The 16,664-nt window shown below is 52.8% G+C and overlaps 1 protein-coding gene across 1 annotated transcript in view; it reads right to left on the reverse strand.

Moving 5' to 3' along the window:
- GIPC2 (GIPC PDZ domain containing family member 2) overlaps window positions 1-16,664 on the reverse strand; it is a 95,734-nt gene that overhangs the window by 52,289 nt on the left and 26,781 nt on the right. Inside the window, exon 2 of the mRNA XM_088450074.1 lies at window positions 375-560. Coding sequence (XP_088306200.1) covers window positions 375-560 — 186 coding nt within the window. The remainder of the gene's footprint in view (window positions 1-374; window positions 561-16,664) is intronic.

Here is a 16,664-nt window from a genome sequence, read left to right on the forward strand (position 1 = left end):
CGCAGCCTCACGCACACTTACACAGCGCTGACCTTACTTTGCTAACTTCATCACACGCTATGTGTCCTCAGGCTGCGTAAGGCATCGCAGTGTATAATTTATGCACGCTCATGCAATGGCGTTCAAACGCACTGGCACGCCTGCGTTTCGCTGACCACCAACAAATGTCAGATATCAAATTAATTAGCACAGTCTCCTGGCGCGCCCTAGTCACATTTGCGACTTTATTGCTACTTAGACGCATTTTCATTGAAAAAATGACTCCTAGCGCTGGCAGACTTGCATGGGACCTGGCACACGCCGGGCATATCGCGCTGCACGGAGGCTGGATGAGTGAGGACACATCTGTATATAGTATATAGAGGAGGGTTTACCTTTATAAAAGCAATGCCAGCTCCATTGTCGGTGATGGTCAGACCCAAAGCATCGTCTGATTTGAATACTTCCACTTCTTTTTTTGTACCTCTTACATGAGCAAAGATGAAATCTTCGAGGCCAATCTGCCCCCCGAGGAGCTTGTCCATGTCGATTTTGTGGGTATTCAAAGTGCAAAACAGGATCTGCATGGAGAAACAATGAGTGATGAGAAGCTGGAGCATTGTATCCCTGCTGGGGAATATGTCTTATACTGTAACCAGCAATACACAACGCCAGGTCTTATACCCCCAAACGCAGTATAAATCTTATGCACAATGCAGCCAGACTACAGTTGAGCATCTCAGATTGCTGCTGCCTCCAAATTCACCCACAAATCACACAGAAATGATGGTTTCTGCATGACTTTAGTATCAGGGCGATATACCACATGCAGGAGATATATTATACCTCTTTCAGACCTAAATTCCTGGCTTCAACCCGGCCCAGACCCGGGACATCGAGCACGGTTTGAAGCCGGGTTGTCATTCCCATGTTGTCATCCTTCACACCGGACACGGGTCTTGCTGTGACCAGGGTCCTCCATCAGGCAGCAGTGATCGCTTGGAGATGATTACATCGCCAAGCGCCACTGAGCTGGCCAATCGGAGGCTTTTTGGCATGACCCGGGTCATCGCGACCTGGGTTATGCCATTCAGACTAGAGGCGACCCAGGTCGGACCCGGGAATAACCCTGCTACTGAGCAGGGCCACGGAAACAGGACTCTGACCCCAGGTCCACATAGTCTAGACCCGGGTCGGTGCGCAAACCTGGGTATTTAAACTATGTGTTAAAGGGGTATGATACCCCTTACTGAGATGCGTAAATTCCGGCGTTCAGAATGCCGATGCCGACACTTGTCAGAATACCGGCGCTGGAATCCCAATGTATGTAATGGCATTAGGGGGAGGGTTAGGCACTAGGGGGAGGGTTAGTGTTAGGCACTAGGGGGAGGGTTAGGGTTAGGCACTAGGGGGGAGGGTTAGTGTTAGGCACCAGGGGGAGGGTTAGGGTTAGGCACTAGGGGGGAGGGTTAGGCACTAGGGGGAGGGTTAGTGTTATGCACTAGGGGGAGGGTTAGTGTTAGGCACTAGGGGGAGGGTTAGTGTTAGGCACATTATGGGTTAGGCACTAGGGGGAGGGTTAATGTTAGGCACTATTAGTGGTTAGGCACTAGGGGGAGGGTTAGTGTTAGACACTATTAGTGGTTAGGCATTAGGGGGAGGGTTAGGGTTAGGCACTAGGAGGAGGGTTAGTGTTGGTCAATAGGGGGAGGGTTAGTGTAAGGCACTAGGGGGAGGATTAGTGTTATGCACTAGGGGGAGTATTAGTGGTTAGGCACTAGGGGGAGGGTTAATGTTAGGCACTATTAGTGGTTAGGCACTAGGGGGAGGGTTAGTGTTATGCACTAGGGGGAGGGTTAGGGTTAGGCACTAGGGGGAGGGTTAGTGTTTGGCATATTATGGGTTGGGCCTTAGGGGGAGGGTTAGGGTTAGGCACTAAGGGGGAGGGTTATGTTTAAGGTGCGAGGAGGGAAAGGTTAGGTTTAGGCACTAGGGTTAGAGAGAGGGGGAGGGTTAGGTTACCGACAGACAGGTGTCGGTATCCTAACCCTGTCGGGATGCCGGAGCCGGGATTCTGACTGCCGGGATCTCGAGCGCCGGTACCCAGCGGCCCGTGCTCGGTATCCTGGGTCAGAGCCGGGTTGAGATCGGGGATTTAGGTCTGAAAAAGGTATAATAGATATCTCCTGTGATAACCAAACAAGATCCTGCTCCTGCAGACACTATTTCTGGGCACCATTATGTAACGTCATATTTAGATGAGATTAGACATTGTGTCCTATGGACCTCGGATCCCTCTCTATGCATTACTGTGGCTGCTACAATAATTCAAAGAACGGGATCCAAAGCCCTGATGGCCACAGAGGTGCATTAGGCCAGATGGGACCAGACCAGGAAGCAATGCCATAACGTTGGCTACCACTTTGCTTTTTAGGCTTCGCCGGGACGATCTCTATTCGAAGTCCGTATCCCGGCGTATTAGCAAATAAAAAATGTTTCTGAAAATACATTACAAATAGCTGCGATGAGGAATGATCATTTTTAGGGGGTTCAGCAAAAAAAAACAGATCAGAGAACGTGTAACCAATATAGAAGCTGGCACCACTCGCAGGTCAAGTCATTCATGTACAATACTTTATAAGTACATGGCTTTTTTATTACTTATCACTATCTCCTGATCAAAGGTGTGTTTTACAATGTGTTTGTGTTACTTTGAAAAGTGAAATGTCAATCAATAATATTCTCTAGTAACCCAAAGAAATCAGTAATTGATGGTAACGATTATTAAAAAAACAAACAAAAGTTCTGTCAATAATTATTTGTTCTGCAGCCGCCTGTTTATATGTAACTATTTGATCTTGAATATAGCAAAAAGAAACATTTGCACTCCCTACAGTACTACACACAGCCTGTGCTCCCCACAGTACTACACACAGCCTGTGCTCCCCACAGTACTACACACAGCCTGTGCTCCCTACAGTACTACACACAGCCTGCGCTCCCCACAGTACTACACACAGCCTGTGCTCCCCACAGTACTACACACAGCCTGTGCTCCCTACAGTACTACACACAGCCTGCGCTCCCTACAGTACTACACACAGCCTGTGCTCCCCACAGTACTACACACAGCCTGTGCTCCCCACAGTACTACACACAGCCTGTGCTCCCCACAGTACTACACACAGCCTGCGCTCCCTACAGTACTACACACAGCCTGCGCTCCCCACAGTACTACACACAGCCTGTGCTCCCCACAGTACTACACACAGCCTGTGCTCCCTACAGTACTACACACAGCCTGCGCTCCCCACAGTACTACACACAGCCTGTGCTCCCTACAGTACTACACACAGCCTGCGCTCCCTACAGTACTACACACAGCCTGCGCTCCCCACAGTTCTACACACAGCCTGTGCTCCCTACAGTACTACACACAGCCTGTGCTCCCCACAGTACTACACACAGCCTGTGCCCCCCACAGTACTACACACAGCCTGTGCTCCCTACAGTACTACACACAGCCTGTGCTCCCCACAGTACTACACACAGCCTGTGCTCCCCACAGTACTACACACAGCCTGCGCTCCCCACAGTACTACACACAGCCTGCGCTCCCTACAGTACTACACACAGCCTGCGCTCACCACAGTACTACACACAGCCTGTGCTCCCCACAGTACTACACACAGCCTGTGCTCCCCACAGTACTACACACAGCATGCGCTCCCTACAGTACTACACACAGCCTGTGCTCCCTACAGTACTACACACAGCCTGTGCTCCCCACAGTACTACACACAGCCTGTGCTCCCCACAGTACTACACACAGCCTGTGCTCCCCACAGTACTACACACAGCCTGTGCTCCCCACAGTACTACACACAGCCTGTGCTCCCTACAGTACTACACACAGCCTGTGCTCCCTACAGTACTACACACAGCCTGTGCCCCCCACAGTACTACACACAGCATGTGCTCCCTACAGTACTACACACAGCCTGTGCTCCCTACAGTACTACACACAGCCTGTGCTCCCCACAGTACTACACACAGCACTACACACAGCCTCTGCTCCCCACAGTACTACACACAGCCTCTGCTCCCCAGCCTGCGCTCCCCACAGTGCTACACACAGCCTGCACTCCCTACAGTACTACACACAGCCTGTGCTCCCCACAGTACTACACACAGCACTACACACAGCCTCTGCTCCCCACAGTACTACACACAGCCTCTGCTCCCCAGCCTGCGCTCCCCACAGTGCTACACACAGCCTGCACTCCCCACAGTACTACACACAGCCTGCGCTCCCTACAGTACTACACACAGCCTGCGCTCCCCACAGTACTACACACAGCCTGCGCTTCCCACAGTACTACACACAGCCTGCGATCCCCACAGTACTACACACAGCCTGCGCTCCCCACAGTACTACACACAGCCTGCGCTCCCTACAGTACTACACACAGCCTGCGCTCCCTACAGTACTACACACAGCCTGCGCTCCCCACAGTACTACACACAGCCTGCGCTCCCCACAGTACTACACACAGCCTGCGCCCCCCACAGTACTACACACAGCCTGCGCTCCCCACAGTACTACACACAGCCTGCGCCCCCCACAGTACTACACACAGCCTGCGCTCCCCACAGTACTACACACAGCCTGCGCTCCCCACAGTACTACACACAGCCTGCGCTCCCCACAGTACTACACACAGCCTGTGCCCCCTACAGTACTACACAGCCTGCGCTCCCCACAGTACTACACACAGCCTGCGCTCCCCACAGTACTACACACAGCCTGCGCCCCCCACAGTACTACACACAGCCTGTGCTCCCTACAGTCCTACACACAGCCTGCGCTCCTCACAGTACTACACACAGCCTGCGCTCCTCACAGTACTACAAACAGCCTGCGCTCCCCACAGTACTACACACAGCCTGTGCCCCCCACAGTACTACACACAGCCTGTGCTCCCTACAGTACTACACACAGCCTGCGCTCCCCACAGTACTACACACAGCCTGCGCTCCCCACAGTACTACACACAGCCTGCGCTCCCCACAGTACTACACACAGCCTGCGCTCCCCACAGTACTACACACAGCCTGCGCTCACCACAGTACTACACACAGCCTGCGCTCACCACAGTACAACACACAGCCTGCGCTCCCCACAGTACTACACACAGCCTGTGCTCCCCACAGTACTACACACAGCCTGCGGTCCCTACAGTACTACACACAGCCTGTGCTCCCCACAGTACTACACACAGCCTGTGCACCCCACAGTACTACACACAGCCTGTGCTCCCCACAGTACTACACACAGCCTGTGCTCCCCACAGTACTACACACAGCCTGTGCTCCCCACAGTACTACACACAGCCTGTGCTCCCCACAGTACTACACACAGCCTGTGCTCCCCACAGTACTACACACAGCCTGCGCTCCCTACAGTACTACACACAGCCTGCGCTCCCTACAGTACTACACACAGCCTGCGCTCCCCACAGTACTACACACAGCCTGCGCTCCCTACAGTACTACACACAGCCTGCGCTCCCTACAGTACTACACACAGCCTGCGCTCCCCACAGTACTACACACAGCCTGTGCTCCCCACAGTACTACACACAGCCTGTGCTCCCCACAGTACTACACACAGCCTGTGCTCCCCACAGTACTACACACAGCCTGCGCTCCCTACAGTACTACACACAGCCTGCGCTCCCCACAGTACTACACACAGCCTGCGCTCCCTACAGTACTACACACAGCCTGCGCTCCCTACAGTACTACACACAGCCTGCGCTCCCCACAGTTCTACACACAGCCTGTGCTCCCTACAGTACTACACACAGCCTGTGCTCCCCACAGTACTACACACAGCCTGTGCCCCCCACAGTACTACACACAGCCTGTGCTCCCTACAGTACTACACACAGCCTGTGCTCCCCACAGTACTACACACAGCCTGCGCTCCCCACAGTACTACACACAGCCTGCGCTCCCCACAGTACTACACACAGCCTGCGCTCCCTACAGTACTACACACAGCCTGCGCTCACCACAGTACTACACACAGCCTGTGCTCCCCACAGTACTACACACAGCCTGTGCTCCCCACAGTACTACACACAGCATGCGCTCCCTACAGTACTACACACAGCCTGTGCTCCCTACAGTACTACACACAGCCTGTGCTCCCCACAGTACTACACACAGCCTGTGCTCCCCACAGTACTACACACAGCCTGTGCTCCCCACAGTACTACACACAGCCTGTGCTCCCCACAGTACTACACACAGCCTGTGCTCCCCACAGTACTACACACAGCCTGTGCTCCCTACAGTACTACACACAGCCTGTGCTCCCTACAGTACTACACACAGCCTGTGCCCCCCACAGTACTACACACAGCATGTGCTCCCTACAGTACTACACACAGCCTGTGCTCCCTACAATACTACACACAGCCTGTGCTCCCCACAGTACTACACACAGCACTACACACAGCCTCTGCTCCCCACAGTACTACACACAGCCTCTGCTCCCCAGCCTGCGCTCCCCACAGTGCTACACACAGCCTGCACTCCCCACAGTGCTACACACAGCCTGCGCTCCCTACAGTACTACACACAGCCTGCGCTCCCTACAGTACTACACACAGCCTGCGCTCCCCACAGTACTACACACAGCCTGCGCTTCCCACAGTACTACACACAGCCTGCGATCCCCACAGTACTACACACAGCCTGCGCTCCCCACAGTACTACACACAGCCTGCGCTCCCTACAGTACTACACACAGCCTGCGCTCCCTACAGTACTACACACAGCCTGCGCTCCCCACAGTACTACACACAGCCTGCGCTCCCCACAGTACTACACACAGCCTGCGCCCCCCACAGTACTACACACAGCCTGCGCTCCCCACAGTACTACACACAGCCTGCGCTCCCCACAGTACTACACACAGCCTACGCTCCCCACAGTACTACACACAGCCTGTGCCCCCTACAGTACTACACAGCCTGCGCTCCCCACAGTACTACACACAGCCTGCGCTCCCCACAGTACTACACACAGCCTGCGCCCCCCACAGTACTACACACAGCCTGTGCTCCCTACAGTCCTACACACAGCCTGCGCTCCTCACAGTACTACACACAGCCTGCGCTCCTCACAGTACTACAAACAGCCTGCGCTCCCCACAGTACTACACACAGCCTGTGCCCCCCACAGTACTACACACAGCCTGTGCTCCCTACAGTACTACACACAGCCTGCGCTCCCCACAGTACTACACACAGCCTGCGCTCCCCACAGTACTACACACAGCCTGCGCTCCCCACAGTACTACACACAGCCTGCGCTCCCCACAGTACTACACACAGCCTGCGCTCACCACAGTACTACACACAGCCTGCGCTCACCACAGTACAACACACAGCCTGCGCTCCCCACAGTACTACACACAGCCTGTGCTCCCCACAGTACTACACACAGCCTGCGGTCCCTACAGTACTACACACAGCCTGTGCTCCCCACAGTACTACACACAGCCTGTGCACCCCACAGTACTACACACAGCCTGTGCTCCCCACAGTACTACACACAGCCTGTGCTCCCCACAGTACTACACACAGCCTGTGCTCCCCACAGTACTACACACAGCCTGTGCTCCCCACAGTACTACACACAGCCTGTGCTCCCCACAGTACTACACACAGCCTGTGCCCCCCACAGTACTACACACAGCCTGTGCTCTCTACAGTACTACACACAGCCTGTGCTCCCTACAGTACTACACACAGCCTGTGCTCCCCACAGTACTACACACAGCCTCTGCTCCCCACAGTACTACACACAGCCTCTGCTCCCCAGCCTGCGCTCCCCACAGTGCTACACACAGCCTGCACTCCCCACAGTGCTACACACAGCCTGCGCTCCCCACAGTACTACACACAGCCTGCGCTCCCCACAGTACTACACACAGCCTGTGCCCCCCACAGTACTACACACAGCCTGCGCTCCCCACAGTACTACACACAGCCTGCGCTCCCCACAGTACTACACACAGCCTGTGCCCCCTACAGTACTACACAGCCTGCGCTCCCCACAGTACTACACACAGCCTGCGCTCCCCACAGTACTACACACAGCCTGTGCCCCCCACAGTACTACACACAGCCTGCGCTCCCTACAGTACTACACACAGCCTGCGCTCCCCACAGTACTACACACAGCCTGCGCCCCCCACAGTACTACACACAGCCTGCGCTCCCCACAGTACTACACACAGCCTGCGCTCCCCACAGTACTACACACAGCCTGCGCTCCCCACAGTACTACACACAGCCTGTGCTCCCCACAGTACTACACACAGCCTGCTCTCCCCACAGTACTACACACAGCCTGTGCTCCCCACAGTACTACACACAGCCTGCGCTCCCCACAGTACTACACACAGCCTGCGCTCCCTACAGTACTACACACAGCCTGTGCTCCCCACAGTACTACACACAGCCTGTGCTCATGGAAACAGCGAGGTGCAGATTTAGGAGCTGAAAGATAAAGGACATTTCCCCTTTATAAAGGTGGGTTCAATGACATGTGCAAAACAGACATTAGTAAAAGACGATCTCCAGCAGGTGCTGCTCACACAGGGCGGCAGATGGTTACAGTCATACTCCACCTAAAGGGGGTCAGATGGTTACAGTTATACTCCACCTAAAGGGCGGCAGATGGTTACAGTCATACTCCACCTAAAGGGGGGCAGATGGTTACAGTCATACTCCACCTAAAGGGGGGCAGATGGTTACAGTCATACTCCACCTAAAGGGGGGCAGATGGTTACAGTCATACTCCACATAAAGGGGGGCAGATGGTTACAGTCATACTCCACCTAAAGGGGGGCAGATGGTTACAGTCATACTCCACCTAAAGGGTGGCAGATGGTTACAGTCATACTCCACCTAAAGGGGGGCAGATGGTTACAGTCATACTCCACCTAAAGGGGGGCAGATGGTTACAGTCATACTCCACCTAAAGGGGGGCAGATGGTTACAGTCATACTCCACCTAAAGGGCGGCAGATGGTTACAGTCATACTCCACCTAAAGGGGGGCAGACGGTTATAGTCATACTCCACCTAAAGGGGGGCAGATGGTTACAGTCATACTGCACCTAAAGGGCGGCAGATGGTTACAGTCATACTCCACCTAAAGGGGGTCAGATGGTTACAGTCATACTCCACCTAAAGGGGGTCAGATGGCTACAGTTATACTCAACCTAAAGGGCGGCAGATGGTTACAGTCATACTCCACCTAAAGGGGGGCAGATGGTTACAGTCATACTCCACCTAAAGGGGGTCAGATGGTTACAGTCATACTCCACCTAAAGGGCGGCAGATGGTTACAGTATTACTCCACCTAAAGGGGGGCAGATGGTTACAGTCATACTCCACCTAAAGGGGGTCAGATGGTTACAGTCATACTCCACCTAAAGGGCGGCAGATGGTTACAGTCATACTCCACCTAAAGGGGGGCAGATGGTTACAGTCATACTCCACCTAAAGGGGGGCAGATGGTTACAGTCATACTCCACCTAAAGGGGGGCAGATGGTTACAGTCATACTCCACCTAAAGGGGGGCAGATGGTTACAGTCATACTCCACCTAAAGGGCGGCAGATGGTTACAGTCATACTCCACCTAAAGGGGGGCAGATGGTTACACTCATACTCCACCTAAAGGGCGGCAGATGGTTACAGTCATACTCCACCTAAAGGGGGGCAGATGGTTACAGTCATACTCCACCTAAAGGGCGGCAGATGGTTACAGTCATACTCCACCTAAAGGGGGGCAGATGGTTACAGTCATACTCCACCTAAAGGGCGGCAGATGGTTACAGTCATACTCCATCTAAAGGGGGGCAGATGGTTACAGTCATACTCCACCTAAAGGGCGGCAGATGGTTACAGTCATACTCCACCTAAAGGGCGGCAGATGGTTACAGTCATACTCCACCTAAAGAGGGGCAGATGGTTACAGTCATACTCCACCTAAAGGGGGGCAGATGGTTACAGTCATACTCCACCTAAAGGGGGGCAGATGGTTACAGTCATACTCCACATAAAGGGCGGCAGATGGTTACAGTCATACTCCACCTAAAGGGGGGCAGATGGTTACAGTCATACTCCACCTAAAGGGGGGCAGATGGTTACAGTCATACTCCACCTAAAGGGCGGCAGATGGTTACAGTCATACTCCACCTAAAGGGGGGCAGGTGGTTACAGTCATACTCCACCTAAAGGGCGGCAGATGGTTACAGTCATACTCCACCTAAAGGGCGGCAGATGGTTACAGTCATACTCCACCTAAAGGGGGGCAGATGGTTACAGTCATACTCCACCTAAAGGGGGGCAGATGGTTACAGTCATACTCCACCTAAAGGGGGGCAGATGGTTACAGTCATACTCCACCTAAAGGGCGGCAGATGGTTACAGTCATACTCCACCTAAAGGGGGGCAGATGGTTACAGTCATACTCCACCTAAAGGGCGGCAGATGGTTACAGTCATACTCCACCTAAAGGGGGGCAGATGGTTACAGTCATACTCCACCTAAAGGGGAGCAGATGGTTACAGTCATACTCCACCTAAAGGGCGGCAGATGGTTACAGTCATACTCCACCTAAAGGGCGGCAGATGGTTACAGTCATACTCCACCTAAAGGGCGGCAGATGGTTACAGTCATACTCCACCTAAAGGGGGGCAGATGGTTACAGTCATACTCCACCTAAAGGGCGGCAGATGGTTACAGTCATACTCCACCTAAAGGGGGGCAGATGGTTACAGTCATACTCCACCTAAAGGGGGGCAGATGGTTACAGTCATACTCCACCTAAAGGGGGGCAGATGGTTACAGTCATACTCCACCTAAAGGGGGGCAGATGGTTACAGTCATACTCCACCTAAAGGGCGGCAGATGGTTACAGTCATACTCCACCTAAAGGGGGGCAGATGGTTACAGTCATACTCCACCTAAAGGGGGGCAGATGGTTACAGTCATACTCCACCTAAAGGGGGGCAGATGGTTACAGTCATACTCCACCTAAAGGGCGGCAGATGGTTACAGTCATACTCCACCTAAAGGGGGGCAGATGGTTACAGTCATACTCCACCTAAAGGGGGTCAGATGGTTACAGTCATACTCCACCTAAAGGGCGGCAGATGGTTACAGTTATACTCCACCTAAAGGGGGGCAGATGGTTACAGTCATACTCCACCTAAAGGGCGGCAGATGGTTACAGTCATACTCCACCTAAAGGGGGGCAGATGGTTACAGTCATACTCCACCTAAAGGGGAGCAGATGGTTACAGTCATACTCCACCTAAAGGGCGGCAGATGGTTACAGTCATACTCCACCTAAAGGGCGGCAGATGGTTACAGTCATACTCCACCTAAAGGGCGGCAGATGGTTACAGTCATACTCCACCTAAAGGGGGGCAGATGGTTACAGTCATACTCCACCTAAAGGGCGGCAGATGGTTACAGTCATACTCCACCTAAAGGGGGGCAGATGGTTACAGTCATACTCCACCTAAAGGGCAGCAGATGGTTACAGTCATACTCCACCTAAAGGGGGGCAGATGGTTACAGTCCTACTCCACCTAAAGGGCGGCAGATGGTTACAGTCATACTCCACCTAAAGGGGGGCAGATGGTTACAGTCATACTCCACCTAAAGGGCGGCAGATGGTTACAGTCATACTCCACCTAAAGGGGGGCAGATGGTTACAGTAATACTCCACCTAAAGGGGGGCAGATGGTTACAGTCATACTCCACCTAAAGGGGGGCAGATGGTTACAGTCATACTCCACCTAAAGGGGGGCAGATGGTTACAGTCATACTCCACCTAAAGGGCGGCAGATGGTTACAGTCATACTCCACCTAAAGGGGGGCAGATGGTTACAGTCATACTCCACCTAAAGGGCGGCAGATGGTTACAGTCATACTCCACCTAAAGGGGGGCAGATGGTTACAGTCATACTCCACCTAAAGGGCGGCAGATGGTTACAGTCATACTCCACCTAAAGGGGGGCAGATGGTTACAGTCATACTCCACCTAAAGGGGGGCAGATGGTTACAGTCATACTCCACCTAAAGGGGGGCAGATGGTTACAGTCATACTCCACCTAAAGGGCGGCAGATTGTTACAGTCATACTCCACCTAAAGGGGGGCAGATGGTTACAGTCATACTCCACCTAAAGGGGGGCAGATGGTTACAGTCATACTCCACCTAAAGGGCGGCAGATGGTTACAGTCATACTCCACCTAAAGGGGGGCAGATGGTTACAGTCATACTCCACCTAAAGGGCGGCAGATGGTTACAGTCATACTCCACCTAAAGGGGGGCAGATGGTTACAGTCATACTCCACCTAAAGGGCGGCAGATGGTTACAGTCATACTCCACCTAAAGGGGGGCAGATGGTTACAGTCATACTCCACCTAAAGGGCGGCAGATGGTTACAGTCATACTCCACCTAAAGGGGGGCAGATGGTTACAGTCATACTCCACCTAAAGGGCGGCAGATGGTTACAGTCATACTCCACCTAAAGGGGGGCAGATGGTTACAGTCATACTCCACCTAAAGGGGGGCAGATGGTTACAGTCATACTGCACCTAAAGGGCGGCAGATGGTTACAGTCATACTCCACCTAAAGGGGGGCAGATGGTTACAGTCATACTCCACCTAAAGGGGGGCAGATGGTTACAGTCATACTCCACCTAAAGGGGGGCAGATGGTTACAGTCATACTCCACCTAAAGGGGGGCAGATGGTTACAGTCATACTGCACCTAAAGGGCGGCAGATGGTTACAGTCATACTCCACCTAAAGGGGGGCAGATGGTTACAGTCATACTCCACCTAAAGGGGGGCAGATGGTTACAGTCATACTCCACCTAAAAGGGGGCAGATGGTTACAGTCATACTCCACCTAAAGGGGGGCAGATGGTTACAGTCATACTCCACCTAAAGGGGGGCAGATGGTTACAGTCATACTCCACCTAAAGGGGGGCAGATGGTTACAGTCATACTCCACCTAAAGGGCGGCAGATGGTTACAGTCATACTCCACCTAAAGGGCGGCAGATGGTTACAGTCATACTCCACCTAAAGGGGGGCAGATGGTTACAGTCATACTCCACCTAAAGGGCGGCAGATGGTTACAGTCATACTCCACCTAAAGGGCGGCAGATGGTTACAGTCATACTCCACCTAAAGGGGGGCAGATGGTTACAGTCATACTCCACCTAAAGGGCGGCAGATGGTTACAGTCATACTCCACCTAAAGGGGGTCAGATGGTTACAGTCATACTCCACCTAAAGGGCGGCAGATGGTTACAGTTATACTCCACCTAAAGGGCGGCAGATGGTTACAGTCATACTCCACCTAAAGGGCGGCAGATGGTTACAGTCATACTCCACCTAAAGGGCGGCAGATGGTTACAGTTATACTCCACCTAAAGGGGGGCAGATGGTTACAGTCATACTCCACCTAAAGGGGGTCAGATGGTTACAGTCATACTCCACCTAAAGGGCGGCAGATGGTTACAGTCATACTCCACCTAAAGGGGGGCAGATGGTTACAGTCATACTCCACCTAAAGGGGGGCAGATGGTTACAGTCATACTCCACCTAAAGGGCGGCAGATGGTTACAGTCATACTCCACCTAAAGGGGGGCAGATGGTTACAGTCATACTCCACCTAAAGGGGGGCAGATGGTTACAGTCATACTCCACCTAAAGGGCGGCAGATGGTTACAGTCATACTCCACCTAAAGGGGGGCAGATGGTTACAGTCATACTCCACCTAAAGGGCGGCAGATGGTTACAGTCATACTCCACCTAAAGGGGGGCAGATGGTTACAGTCATACTCCACCTAAAGGGCGGCAGATGGTTACAGTCATACTCCACCTAAAGGGGGGCAGATGGTTACAGTCATACTCCACCTAAAGGGCGGCAGATGGTTACAGTCATACTCCACCTAAAGGGGGGCAGATGGTTACAGTCATACTCCACCTAAAGGGCGGCAGATGGTTACAGTCATACTCCACCTAAAGGGGGGCAGATGGTTACAGTCATACTCCACCTAAAGGGGGGCAGATGGTTACAGTCATACTGCACCTAAAGGGCGGCAGATGGTTACAGTCATACTCCACCTAAAGGGGGGCAGATGGTTACAGTCATACTCCACCTAAAGGGGGGCAGATGGTTACAGTCATACTCCACCTAAAGGGGGGCAGATGGTTACAGTCATACTCCACCTAAAGGGGGGCAGATGGTTACAGTCATACTGCACCTAAAGGGCGGCAGATGGTTACAGTCATACTCCACCTAAAGGGGGGCAGATGGTTACAGTCATACTCCACCTAAAGGGGGGCAGATGGTTACAGTCATACTCCACCTAAAAGGGGGCAGATGGTTACAGTCATACTCCACCTAAAGGGGGGCAGATGGTTACAGTCATACTCACTCCACCTAAAGGGGGGCAGATGGTTACAGTCATACTCCACCTAAAGGGGGGCAGATGGTTACAGTCATACTCCACCTAAAGGGCGGCAGATGGTTACAGTCATACTCCACCTAAAGGGCGGCAGATGGTTACAGTCATACTCCACCTAAAGGGGGGCAGATGGTTACAGTCATACTCCACCTAAAGGGCGGCAGATGGTTACAGTCATACTCCACCTAAAGGGCGGCAGATGGTTACAGTCATACTCCACCTAAAGGGGGGCAGATGGTTACAGTCATACTCCACCTAAAGGGCGGCAGATGGTTACAGTCATACTCCACCTAAAGGGGGTCAGATGGTTACAGTCATACTCCACCTAAAGGGCGGCAGATGGTTACAGTTATACTCCACCTAAAGGGCGGCAGATGGTTACAGTCATACTCCACCTAAAGGGCGGCAGATGGTTACAGTCATACTCCACCTAAAGGGCGGCAGATGGTTACAGTTATACTCCACCTAAAGGGGGGCAGATGGTTACAGTCATACTCCACCTAAAGGGGAGCAGATGGTTACAGTCATACTCCACCTAAAGGGGGGCAGATGGTTACAGTCATACTCCACCTAAAGGGCGGCAGATGGTTACAGTCATACTCCACCTAAAGGGGGGCAGATGGTTACAGTCATACGCCACCTAAAGGGGGTCAGATGGTTACAGTCATACTCCACCTAAAGGGGGTCAGATGGTTACAGTCATACTCCACCTAAAGGGCGGCAGATGGTTACAGTCATACTCCACCTAAAGGGGGGCAGATGGTTACAGTCATACTCCACCTAAAGGGCGGCAGATGGTTACAGTTATACTCCACCTAAAGGGCGGCAGATGGTTACAGTCATACTCCACCTAAAGGGCGGCAGATGGTTACAGTCATACTCCACCTAAAGGGCGGCAGATGGTTACAGTTATACTCCACCTAAAGGGGGGCAGATGGTTACAGTCATACTCCACCTAAAGGGGAGCAGATGGTTACAGTCATACTCCACCTAAAGGGGGGCAGATGGTTACAGTCATACTCCACCTAAAGGGCGGCAGATGGTTACAGTCATACTCCACCTAAAGGGGGGCAGATGGTTACAGTCATACTCCACCTAAAGGGGGGCAGATGGTTACAGTCATACTCCACCTAAAGGGGGGCAGATGGTTACAGTCATACTCCACCTAAAGGGGGTCAGATGGTTACAGTCATACTCCACCTAAAGGGGGTCAGATGGTTACAGTCATACTCCACCTAAAGGGCGGCAGATGGTTACAGTCATACTCCACCTAAAGGGGGGCAGATGGTTACAGTCATACTCCACCTAAAGGGCGGCAGATGGTTACAGTCATACTCCACCTAAACGGGGGCAGATGGTTACAGTCATACTCCACCTAAAGGGGGGCAGATGGTTACAGTCATACTCCACCTAAAGGGCGGCAGATGGTTACAGTCATACTCCACCTAAAGGGGGGCAGATGGTTACAGTCATACTCCACCTAAAGGGGGGCAGATGGTTACAGTCATACTCCACCTAAAGGGGGGCAGATGGTTACAGTCATACTGCACCTAAAGGGCGGCAGATGGTTACAGTCATACTCCACCTAAAGGGGGTCAGATGGTTACAGTCATACTCCACCTAAAGGGCGGCAGATGGTTACAGTTATACTCCACCTAAAGGGCGGCAGATGGTTACAGTCATACTCCACCTAAAGGGGGGCAGATGGTTACAGTCATACTCCACCTAAACGGCGGCAGATGGTTACAGTCATACTCCACCTAAAGGGCGGCAGATGGTTACAGTCATACTCCACCTAAAGAGGGTCAGATGGTTACAGTCATACTCCACCTAATGGGGGGCAGATGGTTACAGTCATACTCCACCTAAAGAGGGTCAGATGGTTACAGTCATACTCCACCTAATGGGGGGCAGATGGTTACAGTCATACTCCACCTAAAGGGCGGCAGATGGTTACAGTCATACTCCAGGCTGACGCTGGTGTCAGGCACAAGGCACTAGGTGGGCACCAGGCATATGCAAAGGACGGAATGATGGAGACTTAGCCATAAGATCTACTAGTTAGATCATCTCTGCTAGAGAGTATCTAACCAACAATCAGACA

The sequence above is a fragment of the Taudactylus pleione genome, unplaced genomic scaffold (assembly GCF_031769625.1).
Source record: "Taudactylus pleione unplaced genomic scaffold, aTauple2 ptg000506l, whole genome shotgun sequence".
Taxonomy (NCBI): Eukaryota; Metazoa; Chordata; class Amphibia; order Anura; family Myobatrachidae; genus Taudactylus; species Taudactylus pleione.